The sequence below is a fragment of the Equus quagga genome, chromosome 5 (assembly GCF_021613505.1).
Source record: "Equus quagga isolate Etosha38 chromosome 5, UCLA_HA_Equagga_1.0, whole genome shotgun sequence".
In the NCBI taxonomy this organism is placed as follows: domain Eukaryota; kingdom Metazoa; phylum Chordata; class Mammalia; order Perissodactyla; family Equidae; genus Equus; species Equus quagga.
The window spans coordinates 30,716,382-30,734,900 of record NC_060271.1 but is presented as its reverse complement, the minus strand read 5'-3'; the positions used below and the strand labels follow the sequence as shown (position 1 = coordinate 30,734,900).

General features: G+C 42.7%; 1 protein-coding gene across 5 annotated transcripts in view; it reads right to left on the bottom strand.

Moving 5' to 3' along the window:
* The window catches only part of STPG1 (sperm tail PG-rich repeat containing 1), a 53,150-nt gene that overhangs the window by 24,699 nt on the left and 9,932 nt on the right, over positions 1-18,519 (bottom strand). For all 5 annotated transcript variants that reach the window (XR_006888592.1, XM_046660864.1, XM_046660866.1 and 2 more), the window contains 2 exons: positions 17,063-17,203; positions 7,182-7,300 (listed from right to left, as the gene is read on the bottom strand). Coding sequence is in view for 4 of the 5 variants with exons in the window: in XM_046660864.1 (XP_046516820.1) it covers positions 7,182-7,300; positions 17,063-17,135 (192 nt within the window). In the remaining variant the exon portion in view is untranslated. The remainder of the gene's footprint in view (positions 1-7,181; positions 7,301-17,062; positions 17,204-18,519) is intronic.

Below are 18,519 nucleotides of genomic sequence, written 5' to 3'. Positions count from 1 at the left end.
GGCACTGTTCTGAGTCCTCTACATGCACTAACTCATTTAATCCCCATTTTAAAGATGAGAAGCCAAGGCCAAAGGAGATCCAGCCCAAGCTCACATAGCCAGGAAGTGTCAGAGCCAGAATTTGAACCCAGGCAGTCTGAGTACAGAGGCTACTCTTAACCACTAAACCACACTAACTCTCAAAGGAGAATGTGTAAGATAAAAGAAAAACAAAGTCCCACTGGGGTATGAGTCGGGAATTCTAGTGTTGCTACTAGCTAAGTGACCTTGAGCAAGTCACCTCTCTGGGCCTCAGTTTCCTCATCTGTAAATCAAAGATGCTGGACTAAATGCCTTCGGGTGTCTTTTAGCTTCCAGAGCCTCTCAATCGAGGGAAAGCTGAAGCAGGAAACGTAACTGCGGCTTTTCTAGGCTTGAACAGTGAACAGTGAAGAGGCACATCTCTAGCGCCCGGCCCATCGCCACACTCTCAGCACCGCCATCAGTTCACGAGAATTTTCTGGACACCATTACGTATCTGAGGAGCTAGGGTTGCCATATAAAATACAAGCCCTGCAAGGCTCCACCCCACCCTGCCCGTTAAATCTGAATTTCAGATAAACGACAAAGAGAGATTTTAGCGTAAGTACGCCCCATGCAATATTTGGGACATACTTATACTAAAACAGTTGTTTATCTGTTGTTTAGAATTTATCTGAAATTCTAAATTAACTAAGAATCCTGTATTTTCACTTGCTAAATCTGGCAACCCCACGGGACCTTAATCATGTTTTAATTCTGCCCCACTGCAAACTGGTTTGACTCCAGGCCAAATAAGAGGGGGACGGTGACCTCTCCTGCTGGCTCTTAATGTCCAAGCGGGGTCCTTCAGCAGCAGCAGGCTCAGCCGGCCAGTGGCAGCTTGTGAGGGCGACTGTGAAAAATTAAGAAATTTTGCTAGCAGTAGCTTGAAATCAGCCAGGGCGGGAGCATTTACATCACAAGAATTGGCAAATGCTAGAAACCAGAATTTTTCTTTGTGGAGGGGAGAGCTGGTTTGCCAGCACACCACTACCCCAACGTGGCACCCAAGTAGGTTTCTAAGCTACTTGGAGGGAAATGTCCAGCTGCAGAGAATCCAAACCTTCTCCTGCAACTGCCCGGGCTGGTGCATGGCTCTACAGGAGGGCCATAAAAATCCAGACCTTCCACCTCTGGGATGACAGTCCATGTGACTAATGTCACATGACTCAGATGAGTTTAGGCCTCTCAGAGCACACCCCAGAGAATAACAATCCAGGTTGCAACTGGTATGAACTTAGCCACCTCTTGCTTTCTTGGCCGAGACCACCCCAGAAGTCAAAAGCCAAACAAACGAAACAAAAACAGGCGTGGGAGGGAGAAGGGAAGAGAATCATTTATCGGAGCTCCACTGACTGCCTGCCGAGCGCTCTGTTGAGAGCACTGTTCTGGGTGCTATCCGTCTTCTTCCCATGCCTGCCCCACAGGGAGAGGACTGCGTGAGTCAGTACACGCACAGGGGCTAGAGCAGTGCCAGTGTGTGCCTGCCATCATCAGCAGCATTCCTAGTCTTCAGTTGCCCACGACAGCCTCAATGCAGCCAGGACCCTCCTTTGGGGGTTAAAGACCTTCAGAGAGAGACTGAGCAAGGGCTGACTGGCTGATATGCTCCCACCCAACACATCTGGGTGACATTTGGTCAAAACGCACTTTGAGAGCTCTTTTGAAGGATTAAATTCCCAAATGGGCAGCCTCTGCATGTGCCAAGGGTGGAACACAGCTCTACACCCACTTGACCTTGGGATAGGTTTAGAGAGGTAAGGAGGAGGGGAAGAGTGGAGCAGGGCATGCGCCTCATCATCCCAGGTGTCTCCACAGGTCATGGGAGGGCTTAATCTCCCACAGCCTGGAGCCAGTTCCATCTGCACCCAGCCTGGATTTTCTAGTCCTGATTTCATAGATTCTGTCCAATTAATACTCTTGGGTTTGTCAAATCAATGGTCTGTCAAACTGTTTCCTGGCTTGGAAAACGTGGTCTCTGTTGGCTCATTGGCTAAAGACCACACTGGACCTGCCTTCTGACACTTCAAACATGTTCCACCCTGCTTCGGTCTATTCTTGGGGGGCTAGCTGGTGATTCTCAGGAAAGCACAGATGAACAAAAAAGTAGGAGTTTGCTGAAGGGCTAGAGGCATAGAGCGGAAGACGGCCACGCCTGAGGCGGAAACGGAGCCTCGTCCTGTGGTGAATCCACCGGCAAAACCACACAGGAACTTGGGGTTCCAGAGGGAACAACTTCCTTTTACAAACACCTCTTTTCTTAGGGTCTTGGGACAATGCGTGCATCCACCCTGTTGACTTCATCGAAAGCTAGAAAGCCTTTACTCAGATTGATGTGGCCAAAGTGATGAGGAGAACATAGACCAGAAGCAAGAGAGCTGGCATCTGTCCCCAGGGCACGTCCCCTCGCTGGGCCTCAGTTCCCCCATGTGTAAACCTGCAAAGAAGCAAGTGGAGGTGTCCAGATCCGTGGTTTTCAAACGGCACTCCAGGCCTCCACGAGGAAGGCAGGGAAAGGGGCCAGAGTTGGCAGCGGCTTCAAGCAGCAGTTCCCCTGATGGGCTTCAGCAGGAGATGCTGTCACAGAAAGGGCCCCTCTGTGGATTTAGAGGTCGCCGAAGTCCTTCTGGTTCAAACTGTCCACAACTCAGATCTGCCCCTTATACGATGCCCCTTCTGTTTTCTCTGCCCGCTCCATACACTGATGCCTGGCATCAAAGTTTACAAGCCTCTGATCACAGTGAACAGGGAGAGGCAGCGAGTGCACTACAAGCAAGAAAACATCCCTTTTTTGTTCAGAATGGGGGAGGATGTCAGAAAGGGAAAGTCGCGGGAGCCCGAAGGGAGCTTCTCGAGGAGACTGTTTCTTAGTCGCCCAGGTGGAGAACAGTGTGGGGGAAGCAGCGGGGACACTGGCCACCTGGGCAGATGACAATGGGGAGCAGGTCTCTGCCCATCGCTGGCCTGGCTGGGTTGGAAACGGTCAGAAAGTCAAACCGGCATTTTCAAAGCATCCGTTAACATCGGGATTGTCCCTGAGCGCGCCACGCTGCTCTTCTTCAGAGCCCTCCTCTCTCTCAACCTGGAACCAGCTTGTCAGCAGCCCCCGGAAGTCTCCCGAGTGGAAAGTGGGCAAAAACTCTACTCGACAAACATATTGAAAGCAACTAACTGTGGGCCAGGGCCTGTGCTGAGGCGCAAGGATACAGGCACGAGATGTTAGCTGCTCACAAATTCCAGGAACGGGATGGAGGAGATGCAGCCAAACAGTGCAAAATGCGTGGGATGTGTTCCTGCGACTCAATGAGAAATGCATAGACTTGAGTTGGGACCATTCATTCAATCCACTTTTGTGGGGCTCCGGGGTCTGGAAAGGACAGCAATGATGGCTGTCGCAGGACCTCTCGGGCAGGTGGAGATAGGACATGCACGCCCTTCAGGCCAAGCAGAAGGGGGTCAGGGGCACGAGACGGGCTGCGGGAGTTCAGAGGAGGATGTGCCTGCTTCCACCTGGGGAGACGCTGGGAAACAGTGTCTGGGGGCCAGGAGCTGCTGCCTGAGGTTGCCCTCGCTCTGCCTGACCCTGGCTGCACGAGTTACTTAACGCTCTTCGTGTCTCAGGGTCATTATCAAAAAGTGTGGATAAGGACAGGACCAAGCTCACAGGGTTGTTATGGGGATTGAATGAGGTGAAAATGCAAAGGTCTTCTAGGGGTTCCAGGCACACTGTCAGTGCCAGCCAAGTGCCGCTAATTCCAGGAACATGTCCTGCAGGCCCCTTAGAAAGGGGTGCTGGTGACGGATGCCCAGAAGTCAGGTTTCCAGAGCAGGAAGGTCGGGCAGACCCTATTGTGGTTCATTATGCCGCCAAGTACACACGGAGGGTAATTATCCCCTTGGACACCGTGGTCTCTGCAAACCGAACTCCTTTCATTTAAATATCTCTGACATGTAAAACATCCCTGGTCCAGTACCTTATCAAGTTGCAAGTGAACAGTATTAACTTTGTGCAGTTCCACCACAAATTAAACACTGGCCTGCTTACGGTTTGGGAGGGTGGATTCACTGTCAGGCTACGTGTGAAATTAATGTGGATTTTTCAACCGTGCCCATCTGGAGCATGTGGTGCCTGTACCATCAATCAGGTTTAGAATCACAAAACAGTAATTCCCAGCAAGGGCCTCCCTATTACAACATCCTTATTTTAAAGACGAGGAAACAGAGATGCGAAGACAGTGAGTGGGTATCCTTTGGGTCACCCAGCTTGGGAAACTGTGACCACAACCCAGGGTGAAATGGAGGCAGAAAGGAGGTGGGGGAGAAAGTGTCCACCAGGCGCTGGGCTCTGCTCTGTCCCAGACGGGCGTGCCTCTTCCTGTAGGAGACTCGCCAGCACATCTGTACACAACTGTAAGATGCTCAGGGAAGAAGACTTCATTTCTAGCAGCCCAAACTGCCAGGCCCCAGGCTCTGTACCCGGCAGTCAGACTTACGGGGAATGTGAGCTGCGCCACGGGGCCCGGATGATTCCTCCAAAGGCAGACTGGTAAGGTGAGTGTACATTTCAAAGGGCACCGATCTTCTGGGTTAAAGATGTGCTAAATGGGTCACAGAACTAATGCGAGGGCACAACCGAGTCATGAGATCAGACACAGGGTGTGTACGATTAATCTTTTAAGAAGGCTAGTGAGACACCAGAGTTTAAAAATCTGTTTTTAATTTGGATTGCCTCACTAAATTATCAGGCAATGTTAAACAAGCGTCTTAACTTCTCAATGCCCATTCCCCTCAGGAAAAAGGAGACTAATGAGCATGGAAGAAGAGATTTTGTTTTGTCTTTATAGCTTGAAGAACCTAGAAAATTATACAATCCAAATTTTATGTTTCAGATAAGGAAACTGAAGCCCAGAAAAGTTAAGTGACTAGTTTAAAGGCACACAGCTAGTAACTGAGCAGAACACAGGGAATCTCATTAATGGATCCCATTTATGGATGTGCTTTCCACAAAATTCCAGACTTATTTACAAAATGTTTTCAAATACTTAGATGAAAGTTTTCACATTGTCAAACCAATGTGACCACATTTGAAAAGTATGAATCAAATTTCTGAGCTATTTCTATATCTGACGCTGCCTCCAGCTTTTGCCAGCTGCCACCTTGGTCCCTTCAGCAGAACATTTTCTGAAAAGCAATAGTAGTTTAAAATGCTAACTTTAAAAGCCAGCCCATTCACATCCCCATGCTTTAGTGGTTAAGTTCATGTGCTCTGCTTTGGCAGCCTGGGGTTGGTAGGTTTGGATGCTGGGTGTGGACCTAGCACAGCTAGTCAAGCCATGCTGTGGCAGCATCTCACATAAAATAGGGGAAGATTGGTACAGATGTTCACTCAGGGCCAATCTTCCTCACCAAAAAAAAAAAAAAAAAAGTGCCAGCCCATTCAGTTTCTGGATTTGAATCTTCAGAACCAGATCATGTAGAAGGGATGGAACCTACACACACTACCTGACACCTTCTATCTGGAGCTGGGTCTGTTTTGCTAAAGCCTTTTCAGAATGTGCTTACTGACTTTCATAGATCAAATTACGGCTTTGAGAGCCACAAAGGGAGGTGTGGTGCAGTGTGTGGGAAGAGCATGAGGCTTTGGAGTGAGTGAGCCCTGGGTTTGAGGTCTAATTCTTTCAGCGTTGATTCAGCAAATATTTGTGCAGGGCCTCTTCTCTGCTAAACCCTGTGTTGTGTGACCTTGGGTGGATCATTTAACTTCCCTCAGCCTTGGTTTCTTCTTTTGTTAAATTAAGGTAATATACCCTTCCTTTTAGCTTTAAGGATTAGAGACACGGTCTAAAAACGATTTCACACATAGTAGGGATCAGTAAATTATGGTTGCTATTATTTTTATTAGAGTCTGGGCTGCAAATATCCTAGAGATGGACAACATATTATCACTAAACTGACAAAAAGGACACCAAACAGAAAAGAGACAGATAGACAGACAGTTTAAACATAGAGAAACTAGAGAGAGAAGAGAGAAAACTCCTGATCAAATATGTTACTTATCATCTTTGGGGAAAACCTACAAGTAATTACAAATACATATGTTTGTGTATGTATGTGAGTGTGCATATATGCGTGCTATATTCTTTATTCTTTGCTTTCTTAGAATCTTAAAAGATCAGAAATGAAAGGAACTTAATCATCTTCTAGTTCAGGTTCTTGTTTACAAATGAGGAAGAGCTGAGGGCAAAGGTGCTGCCAAGGCCCCTCGACTCCTTCCTGACGCACCTGCGCTCAGAACCCACATCTCCTGGTTCCCTGGCCGCCATCTGGGCAAGGAGGGGGACGAAAAGCATTTTCAGAATGCAGCAAAAGGTAAGCGAGACGAGGACGCCTCCAAAAGAATGTTATTCTAAAGGTCCTGGATAAATGAATAAAGGAAATAAGACTTTTAAAGACTCTAAGGACAGCTCAAGCTGCTTCCGCCCCCTGCTGGGGAGAGAGGGGAGGGTCAGACCCCTGAGCCTTCAGCGGCAAAATCCCAAAAGTTAAGTGAGGACCCTCAGGCCAAGCAGAACTTTCCAGATCAAAGAGGAAAAGAGACACAGAGATATTTCGAGAAGAGGCTGAGGATGGCGGAAATACAGGAACAGTAACAACACCTTGTTAAAGGAAGTTTAAAACTTAAGAGGGGCCTTCATCTCAAAGGTACTTTTAAATTTATTAGACTCTTTTATTTTGCCTCATGTTATTTGAAGAAAGTCTTATTTCCTCTCATAAAGAGTGAGGCTGGGGGAGGCAGAGGAAAGGATTTTTACCTTTTACTTCATACTCCTGGGATTTTTGAGTTTTCCATTTTTGCAATAATTTTTAAAAACACCTTTCTTCTTGAAATTTGTTTTGGCTCAGTGTGGCACCTTAAGTCCAGACATGCTGTTTTCCCCAGGATTTAACATCTTTCATTCTTACAGCCCAGGCAGCGCACAGCTGGGCAGGGCGCCCGGCTCCTTGGCGGACACTGCCCTCTACTGGTCACACGGACAGGCGCACCAGCCAGACCCGCGTGCCCGGCCTGTGAGGCTGAAATCCAGCCGAAAAGTAAAGAATCTCGAAGACAACGTCATTACCTTTTTGCGATAAAATCTCTTGGCTTGACTATTAAATCCTTTTTTTTCTGATTCTGGAATTATCGAAGCTTCACATTTAAAAGGAACAGAGGACTGTGTTGGGTATGCAGCAGTAAAACCTACACAACAAAAATAAAATAAAAATTAGCAAAGAACAAAGAATTGACAAAAGCAGAAAACACAGAGCTGTATATTAATGTTTTACTTTAAATGGAATAGAAAAGAAACTTGCCTTTTGACAAGAGAGAAACATGAAACTGGATTTTTGTCAAGTGTAAATTACCCTCTTCGTAATTTATTGGGTTTTTTCCCCTCCAGCTCTTAAGCTATATATAGCTGAAGCACACTGTCCCAGGTAAGAGAAAGGATCTGACAGAGAAGATGTTCTTCGCAAGTAGGAAGGGGACACAGAACCACCTGGAGCAGCCTGGAGGAGGCAGGGGGACAGAGCAAGATCCTCACTCATCCTCAGCCCAGAGTGACACATCAACGAGCATGATGAAGACGCAGACGGGGAGGGAAATCCCAGAGTGGGGCTTGCTCTCACTTTTCAGGGCGCTGTGCAAGACAAGTCTAAGTTCAGATTTCCGCTTGAGCGGACGTGGGGTTAAAAAGCAGAAGGAGATCAGTTATAGAAAACCAAATTAAAATTTTGGGAGCCAGCCCTGTGGCTGAGTGGTTAAGTTTGCACGTTCCGCTTTGGTGGCCCAGGGTTTCACTGGTTCGGATCCTGGGCATGGACATGGCACCGCTTATCAGGCCACGCTGAGGCGGTGGACATGGACATGCCACAACTAGAAGGACCCACAACTAAAAAATATACAACTATGTACTGGGGGACTTTGGGGAGAAGGAAAAAAGAAAAGGAATATTGGCAACAGATGTCAGCTGAGTGCCAATCTTTAAAAAAAAACAATTTATATGTCTGGGTTGTGATGTATAAATGCTATATAAACTCCCCCTTTTCCCCTCTCCCACTCCCCACCTCTGGGAGAACATCCACAATTGCTAAGATTCCACCGGCAGCATCTATCTATCTATCTGCATGGCAGGCTGATCACAAACTCTGACCTGTGAGTGTCGTAGAATCTGACTCATTTTTTGATGTTTGGCTGCTGACAGCTTTTAAGCTTCACCACTCCCTCGTCCCTTTCCACCACACATCTGGGCAAGCCGATGAGGAGGCCAGGATGCTCCCTCCATTGGTACCAACTGGAAGCCCAAACCACGCAAACCCCTGCTCTCACTCCAGCCCCGCCTCCTAACCACAATAAAACCCTCGTCAGTCTCCTATCCCTGCTCTCTCAAGCTATTTTTGGACCAGATTGGGAAGCCTGCCATGCTCTCCCCAGAAAGCCTCGTTATATGAGTAACAAACGTTTTCATATCCTCTTGATGTGTGTACGGCAGCATCAGTCTTGACATTTAAGCCAAATTTTGGGTGGGGGAGTCCATCTTGACTCTGTAAGATGTGCCAGCAGGGAGCCAAATTATCTCAACATCAGAGTCCTCCCCCTCAGAGACAGAATGTGTGCAGAAGTGGAAAAAAGACAGCCAAGAGAAGAAAGGCAGGATTTATTAGGGTGGGGGCGAGGTGGCATGGAAACTGTCTTTAAGGCCCATTTATTAGTCTCTTAGTTTTTGAAAAAACAAAACTACTTTCCAAAGAGGGAAGCCCAACGTCATCGGGGGCCCCTCAGGACTCACGAACCAGCTCGACAGAGGAGGAAACTGAGGCTTAACCACACAGCCAGTAGGTGAGCAGCTGGGGTTTGAACGTTTGTCTAAAGAGCCCAGGCTCTTGAACTCTAAGCTGTCCTTCCTCCTGCTGAGCCTGGCTCACAGTAAGGACTCCACAAACAAGTGAATGAAACAATGGGGATGGAGCAACCTCGCCTAATTTGCCCGGGCTGAGGATGAAGCAAGTAAAAAAACAGAATATGTATGTTTGGTTAGAAAACACTTGGAGATACCAATACACGGTATATTCTTTTCCTCCCTTCTCCCTCACCCTCGTTAAAGTAGGTGGATGGCTATGTATCTTTTGCTTTAAGGAAGCTAGAGAGCAAATCAGAAAGCAGTACATGCAAGGCTTCCTAGCTGTTGTTTCTAAAAGTCTGAGTCATAGAACAACCAAGAGATTTTGCAGAGAAGGCAGTAAAGAAAGGAGGCTTCTGAAGAAAGGTAAAAGGAAGGTTTCCCCGTGATCAGAAAGCAGATCCAACGCTTTGGCTTCTGGCTGTGGTGGAATGGCACGAATCAAGGCAACTCTCAGGAGAACTACCAAAAAACCAGGATTTTAAAGAAAACACTCTGGGTAACTGACCTTCCACTTCCAATCAAAATGAGATTGGATTTGCCCTCCTCACTGAAAAAGTAAAGTTGAAAATGGACAAAATATATGAAACAATGGTTTTCAAGCACCGAACACTGAAACAAATGAGGTTCACAATAAGACTGCCCCCAGCTCACGGCTTACTGGAGAAGTTTCCAGGCCGTAGCACAGGGAGGAGGAATCCAGGCGGAATCTGGTGGTCTTCTCAAATTGAAGAAATGGATGTGGGCATCCAGGAGGGCCTCATGGAGAGTTCCCAGAGCAGAGAAGCACAGACGAGAGAGCTGAAGGGAGACCTGCACTGGGTTCCCCTCGAGGAGTTTGAGTATCGATCGGCACACGCATGTGGGAAAACTACCCAAAGCTGGGGAGAGAATCGCCTGAAAGAATGAGGGTGACCAATAGCTGATGCTTACACTGGGCCAGGAACAGCTCCTGTTCCTACGAGCCGGACAGAAAACCTCCTAATTCATGGAACATTAAGTAGGGTACGCAGAAGAGTTTTGCCCCAGAAACAGGGCAAAGTTACCCCTTGACTAAATGCTGCTCTGGTTTTGGCTAACAAAGTTTAAAAGCAAGACTTGAAAAGATCAAAGTGTTTCCCAGTAACTTAACTGCATTCTAGAACAAAGCACAAGAATTTATTGGACTATAAACACATACAGACTCAATAGGCGAAATTCAAAATATCTGGCATCCAATAAAATATTCATGGGGATGCCAAGAAGGAAAAACTGCAGTCGAATCAAAACCAACTCAGAAATTACACAGGTCATAGAATTAGTGCACAAGAACATTCTACCCACTATAATAACTGTATTTGATATGTTCGAGAAGCTAGAGAAAAGACTGAACATATTAAATAGAGACATGGAAGATATTAAAAAAGATCCAAATCAAACTTCTATAAATGAAAATTAAGATGTCTGAGATTAAAAACACACTAGATAAGGGCCAGTCTGGTGGCCTCGTGGTTAAGGTCAGTGCACTCTGCTTCGGCAGCCTGGGTTCAGTTCCCAGGTGCAGACCTACACTGCTCCGTTAGTGGCTATACTGTGCTGACAGCCCACACACTAAAAAATAGAGGAAGATTGGCACGGATGTTAGCTCAGGGCGAATCTTCCTCAGCAAAAACAAAAACAACAACAACAAAAAAACCCCACTAGATGAGATTAACAATAGACTAGATACTGCAGGAAAAAAGACTAGTGAACTTGACAGACATGGAAACTATCCAAAATAGGAGAAAAAGGACTAAAAAGTACAGAATATCAGTGAGCTATGTGACAACTTCAAGGAGCCTAACATACGTGTAATTGGACTTTCCAAAGAAGAGATATGGGGAGAGAGGAAATAGAAAAAATATTTCGAGAAAAAAATGAAAATTTTCCAAAGCTGATAAACCCTATCAACCCACAGATCCAAGAAAATCAATGAACCTCAAGCAAATGAAACATAAATAAAACTACACTATGGCACATAAAATAAAATTGCTTTTAAAAAGTGATAATGAGAAAATCTTAAAATCAGGCAGAGAAAAAAGACACGTTACATACAAAGGAACAATGTAAGAATGACAGGAGACTGCTGTTGGAAACATCTTTAAGGTATTGAAGGAAAAAAACTGTCACCCTAGAATCCTGTACCCAGTAAAAGTATCTTTCAAAAACAAAAGCAAAATAAAGACATTTAAAGATATACCAAAGCTGGGAGGATTAATCTCCAGCAAACTGGAACTACAAGAAATGTTAAAGGAAGTCCTTCAGACAGAAGAAAAATGGTACCAGCTGGAAACCTGTGTCTACATAAAGGAATGAAGAGCTCTGGAAATAGTAAATCCATGGATAAATATAAAATAGAGAATTATGAGTATAAATTGACACATTTAGATATAAATATAAAATTTAAATCATTTTAAAAATAATGGATTAAAGCAAAAACAATAACACTATTGTGGGATTTATAATATATGTGGAAGTAAAGTGTTTGACAATAGCACAAAGGCAAGGAAGAGAAAAATGAAAATATAGTATTGTAAGGTTCTCCTGCTATATGTGAAGTGTTATAATATCACTTGATAGTAGAATGTCATAAGTTAAAGATGTATACTATCAACTCTATAGTAGAGATCAGTACATTTCTTCTATAAAGAGCCAGATAGTAAATATTTTAGGCTTTGCAGGCAACATAGTCTCTGTGGCAACTACTTAACTCTGCCATTATGGAGTGAGAGCTGCCATAGACAATACATAACAAAAGAGAGGTGGGGCTGGCCTGGTGGCACAGCGGTTAAGTTTGCACACTCCGTTTCAAGTGGCCCAAGGTTTGCCAGTTCGGATCCTGGGTGCAGACCCTGCTTATCAAGCAATGAGGTGGCAGGTGTCCCACATATAAAATAGAGGAAGATGGGCACAGACATTAGCTCAAGGCTAATCTTCCTCAAAAAAAAAAAATAGGGTTAACTGTGTTCCAATAAAAGTTTGTTGATAAAAACAGGCAGCAGATCGGATTTGGCCCAACGGCCAAAGGTCACCAACTGTGTTCCAAAGCAACCACTAAGAAAACAATGCAAAGACCTATTGCTAATAAGTCAACCAAGGAGACAAAATAGAAACAAAAAATACTCAACACAAAAGAAGACAGAAGAAGTAAATAAAGAACAGATGGGACAAATTACAGATGCAATTGCAAATTGGAAGACTGAAGCAAGCAAACGGCACGATGCTGGACTTAAACTCTCACACCAGGAATCAGGCTCAGTTTCAATGGTCTGAACACCTCAGTTAAAGGGCAGATGGTCAGACTGGATAAGAGCAAAAGACCTGCCTATATGCTGCCTACGAGAAATACACTTTAAATATCAACCCGGCCAATAGGTTAAAAGAACGGAAAAAAGATACACTATGCTAATACTAATCAAAAGAAGCCTAGATATTAATATCAGATAAAGCAGCTTTCAGAGCAAAAAATATTGCCTGCAATAAAAGAGGGTGATTTCATAATCATAAAGGGGTCAATTCTTCAAGAGAACGTAACAGTCCTAAATGCTGATACACCCGATAACAAGAAACTCAAAATACAGAAAGTAAAAACTAACGAAACTGCAAAAAAACCCAGAAAATTATACAGTTATTGTCAGATATTTCAAAATTCCTCCCTCAATAATTTAAGCACGTAGATAGAAGCTCAGTAAAGACATGCAAGACATGAACAATACTATTACCTAACTTGACCTAATTGACAATTATAGAACATTCCACCTATCTATATAATCTATCCCAGAAAACTGAAGAGGAAAAGACATTTCCCAACTCATTCTAAGAGGCTAGCATTACCCTGATATCAAAAACAGACAGCGTCATTACAAGGGCGGGCAGAGGGGAGGAACCACTGCAGATCAATAATCGTCATAAACATACACGCAGAAATTCTTAGAAAAATTTTAGTAAATTAAATCCAACAATATATAAAAAACATAATACATCATGGCGAAGTGAGGTTTACCCCAGTACTGCAAAGATAGGTTAACATTTGAAAATTGATGTAATTCACCATGTTGACAAAGTAACAAAGAAAAACTACAGGATCATCTCAATAAATGCAGAATGAAATCATATAGTATGTACTCTTTTTTGTCTGGCTTCTTTCATTCAGCATAATTACTTTGAGATTCAACCATGTTGTTGAAATATCAATACTTTATTGCTTTTTATTGCTGAGTAGTATTCCATTGTATAGAAATGTGAGAACTGTTTATCCATTGTAATGGAAATTTGAATTGCTGCTAGCATGGGGAAATTACAAACAAGGCTGTTACTGGGCCGGCCTGGTGGCATGGTGGTTAAGTTCGTGCGCTCTGCTTCTGGGCCCAGGGTTCATGGGTTTAGATCCCAGGCGCAGACCTAGCACTGTTCATCAAGCCATGCTGTGGCAGTGTCCCACGTGCAAAATAGAGGGAGACTGGCACTTATTAGCTCAGGGACAATCTTTCTCAAACAAAAAGAGGATGATTGGCAACAGATGTTAGCTCAGGGCCAATCTTCCTCACCAAAAATACCAAACAAACAAATAAGCCTTTTCTAAACATTTGACTACAAGTCTTTGAATGGACATAAGTTTTCATTCTCTTGGGTAAATACCTAGGACAACTGGATCATATGTTTAACTTTTTAATAAACTGCAAACTCTTTAGCAAAGCTGTAGTACCTTTGTGCATCTCCATTATTAGTGCATAAGAATTACTGCTACTTCACATTCTCATCAACAGTGGGCAGTCTTTAATTTCAGCCATCCCATTAGGTATGTAGTGGTTTCTCGTTGTGCTTTTAATTTGCATATCCCCAGTGACTAATAATGTGGAACATCTCTTCATATGCTATTTGCTATCTATATCTTTTTGGGGGGTGAAGTCTCTGTTTAGTAGATAGTGAAAAAGAATTTCATAATATCCAATATCCTTTTATGATTTAAAAAAAAACCCTAACAAACTAGGAATAGCTAAATAAGCAAATTTCCTTAATCTGATAAAAAGTATCTATGACAAAAGCCTATAGCAAACATGATACTGAATAGTGATATATTAAAAGCTTTCTCTTGAAATAGAGAATGAAAGTAGGATGTGTATCATCATAATCTATTCAACATTGTCCTGAAGGACTCCAACCAGTACAAAGGTCAAGAAAAATAAATAAAAATATATGAATCAGAAGAAAGAAATAAAGCTGTCATTATTCACAGATGACAAGACTGTATATGGAGAAATTTCAAAAGAATCTACAGTTAACCTATTAGAGATAATAATTGAATTTAGCAAGGTCACTAGAATCAAGGTCCATATACAAAAATCAATTTATTTTATTTCTATACCAGCAACAAAGAATTAGAAATGAAATTAAAATATTATCATTTATAACAGCATAAAAATCAAATGCCTACAAGAGATATAAAGAAGATATGCAGGACCTCTACATAGAAAACTATAAAACATTATTGAGAAAAATGTAAGAAGATTTAAATAAAAGAAAGGAAGCTAAATTGGAGAACTTGAATTGGAGAACTCGATATTGTAAAGATGTAAATTATCCCTCAATTGATTTCTAGAATCAATGCAATCCAAATAAAAATGACAGGAGGGACTTTCTTTGGGACATTAATGAACTGATTCTGAAATTTATATGGAAATGCAATGGGGCCAAGAAGAGCGAAGATAAACAAAGTACAAAGTTGAAGGATTTATACTCCTAGATAAAAGACTTGTTATAAAGTTACAGTAATTCAGACAGTGTGTATTTGAACAGAATAAAGAAGCCAGAAGCAGATCTGCATATACACGGACACTTGATTGACAACAAGGACAGCCTTGCAGAGCAGTAGGAAATGAATGACCTTTCAATAGATGGAGCTGAGTCAACTGGATATACGTATTGAACACAACAAACTTGGACAGCTACCTCATACTATCCACAAAAATAATTCCAAGTGAATTGTAGGTCTAGACATGAAAGGTAGAATAATACAGTTACTAGAAGAAATTATTTCAGGGTAGGCAAAGATTTCTTAAATAGGAGAGACATAGGCACTAACTATAAAGGAAAAGATTGATAAATTGGGCTATATTAAAATTAAGAGTTTCTGTTTATTAGCATACCATTAAGAGAGTGGAAAGAAAAGTCACAGACTAAGGGAGGATATTTACTTTACCTATAGCCAACAAATGGGCTCACTTCTAGAATGCTTTAAAGAACGCCTATAAATAAGAAAAACCCAACAGAAAAAAATGGGCAAAGGGCTCGCCCAGTGGCATAGTGGTTAAGTTCACATGCTCCACTTCAGTGGCTCAAGGTTCGTGGGTTAGGATCCCGGGCACAGACCTACACACTGTTCATCAAGCCAAGCTGTGGTGGCATCCCATATACAAAAAATAGAGGAAGACTGGCACAGATGTTAGCTCAGAGACAGTCTTCCTCAAGCAAAAAGAGGAGGATTGGCAACACATTTTAGCTCAGGACCAATCTTCCTCACCCGCTCCCCCCCGCAAAAAAAGTCCAAAAAACTTGAACAATCACTTCTCCAAAAAGAATATCCAAAGGTGAGCCAACATACGAAAAAGTACTCAATCTCATTGATCAAAGGGCAATGCAAATCAAAACCATTATGAGCAAAATGTTGGTGAGGATGTGGAGCAACTGGAATTCTCATACACTGCTTGTCAGGAAGTACAATTGACACAACCACTTTGGAAAACTGACGGGCAGTATCAACTGAGCTGATCAGAAACCTACCCTATGACTCAGCAATTCCACTCCTAGGTATACACCAAAGGAATATATACATATATGTCCCACAAGGCATGTACGAGAATGGTCATAAAAGCTTAGTCACACTAGCCCCAAACTGGAAACAACCCAAATGTCCTTCGATAGTAGAATGAATGAATAAATTGTGGTAGATTCAAACAAAGGAAAACTTTATAACAACAAAAATGAATAGTTATGGATACATGAAACATGAAGTTAAATCTCTTAAACATAACATGAGAGAAAAAACCCTAAGAGGAAACAGTTCATATTGTATGATTCCAATTTAGATAAAGTTCAAAAACAGACTAAAGTAATCATATTAGAAGTCAGGACAGCTGTGATGTTTACTTTTGCAGAGAAGGGGGATAAAGCCTGGGAAGGGACAAGACAAGGGCTTCTGGGACAATTCTGTACAATTCTGATTTGTGAACTTTTTCTGAATATATATTATGCCTTAGTTTAAAAAGTATTAAAGAAAGAGAGAGCACAGAATTAAAGGATGGGAGGAAGAAAGAGGGGTCCAGCTCTGAGATTGAGAGCAGCAAGGACTCTAGAAGCCCACCAGGGAGGTGGTAAGACCCCTGAAAGAAAAAGCGGTGGAGTAAGGATCTGGGAATCAGGTTTCCAGTCTCAGCCATGATTCCTAACCCAGGAGTAGCCCAGAATTAGCACATACTAACAAACCAAAGGGAGCATGCAGACTGGGACGGGGCAGCCTCACTGGGTACATGGATGACCAATGCTCTGAGCACCCCTCCCCTCCCCCACTCAGCCTCCTACCATCGCATCACTTCTTTCTACCGAGAAAGATCGAAGAGCTGAAACAAGAAGGACACAGGATCTGTGCCAATAAAGGCTGGAGTTAAACTTTACAACAACCCAGCAGACTGGCGGCCTGCGTTAAGTTTTAGGAAATAAAGTGAGATCTCTTACACCTTAAATTTGAAGACCGAGATTCTTACCAGATACATGGCAATAACAAGTCTGTTTTTTTGGTTGAATAGACTTCCTCCTCCTTCTTCCCCGCTCCCTCATCCTCTCTTTTCATAGTTTATTCCCACTCATCACAGCAGAAGCAGTGAGGGACAAGCAAAGCAATCTATCTGCTACGCCTTAAGGATGGTCCTGTCGGTATGAGCCAGGATTTACTATATTCCCCTAAAATTGGTTCTTATGTACTAAAATGAACATATGTCAGGAGCTCTCTCTCCTCCCCGCAAAGACATCTGTTATTAAGTTCACTAGACCTTTCTGCAGTTTGCCGGCATTTCTGGGGTATTTTTTGCCAGGGTCTTGGTCTTTTTGTGTGACGTTGTCCATCTTAGCAAAGTTCTGTGATGTGTTCCATTTGTTTGATGAAAAACTGTATTACATGTTCTTCTAAGCCCCTGAAACAGAAAAATACAGCATTTGCAGGGATCATTTCACATTCTTGTTAATCACGTTGATTGGGTTCTGTTCTGTCTGCAGGATAGACTGAACGGTCCTGTGGGTAGAGGCGGAGATGTACCAAGTTCTGGGACCCCCCCGGCCCGAGCACACACACTGCCTGGAGCAGGAACTCTCTACTTGTTCACTTTTGATGTTGCTTATAGAGCTACGGAAGGCTTGAATTTTATAAATTCCATCTTTACCGAGATAATTTACATACAATATAATTCATCAGTTCTAAGTGTACAATTCTAAGTTCTGGCAAATGTTTGCAATGGTGTCAAATACCAACACCATTAGGATATAAATACATCCATCACCCAAAAAGTTCCCTATGCTTTGCAGTCAATACCCTCCCAACCCTGACATCTGGCAACCACTGCCCTGCTTTCTGTCACAATAATTGCCTTTTCTAGAAGGTCACATATAAGCAATCACAGTACATACTGTTTTGTATCTGTCTTTTTTCACTTACCACAATGCCTTTGAGATTCTTCCATGTTGTTGCATATATCAGTATGCAAGTTTGTTCTAAGTGCCACACATCCTCACCAATACTAATATGGTAAGTCATTAATTTTAGGCATTCTAGTGGTCGTATAGTGGTATCTCATTGTATTTTAATTCGCGTATTTTCATGTGCTTATTTGCCATTTGTTTACCTTCTATGGTGAACTGTCTGTTCAAATCTTCTGCCATTTTTTTAAACAATTGGGTTATCCTGTTATTGAGTTGTAAAAGTTCTTGATATATTCTGGATAAAAGCCCTTTACCACATATATGTTTTGGAAATATTTTCTCCCAGTCTGAGGCTTGCCTTTTCATTTTCTTAAACAGTGTCTTTTGAAAAGCAAAAATTTTAATTTCAGGTTGAATTTATCAATCATTTTCTTTTATCGTTTGTGAATCTTTGCCTAACTCAAGGTCACAAATATTTTCTCCTATGTTTTCCTCTAGAAGTTTTATAGTTTTAGCTATTAAGCATAGGTCTAAGATGTATTCTGAATTAAATTTTGTATATGGCATGAGGTACTGGTCAGGTTTGTTTTATTGCATTTGGATAGCCCACTGTTCCAGCACCATTTGTTGAAAGGAATATCCCTTTCTCCATTGAATTATCTTGACACATTCATCAAAAATCCATTGAGATTTTATATATATTCTGTTCTTTTGACCTATATGCATATCTTTATACCAATAGCACACTATCTTGCTTTATAATAAGTTTTGAAATCAGGTAGTCCCAACTTAGTAGTTCTTTTTCAAAATTATT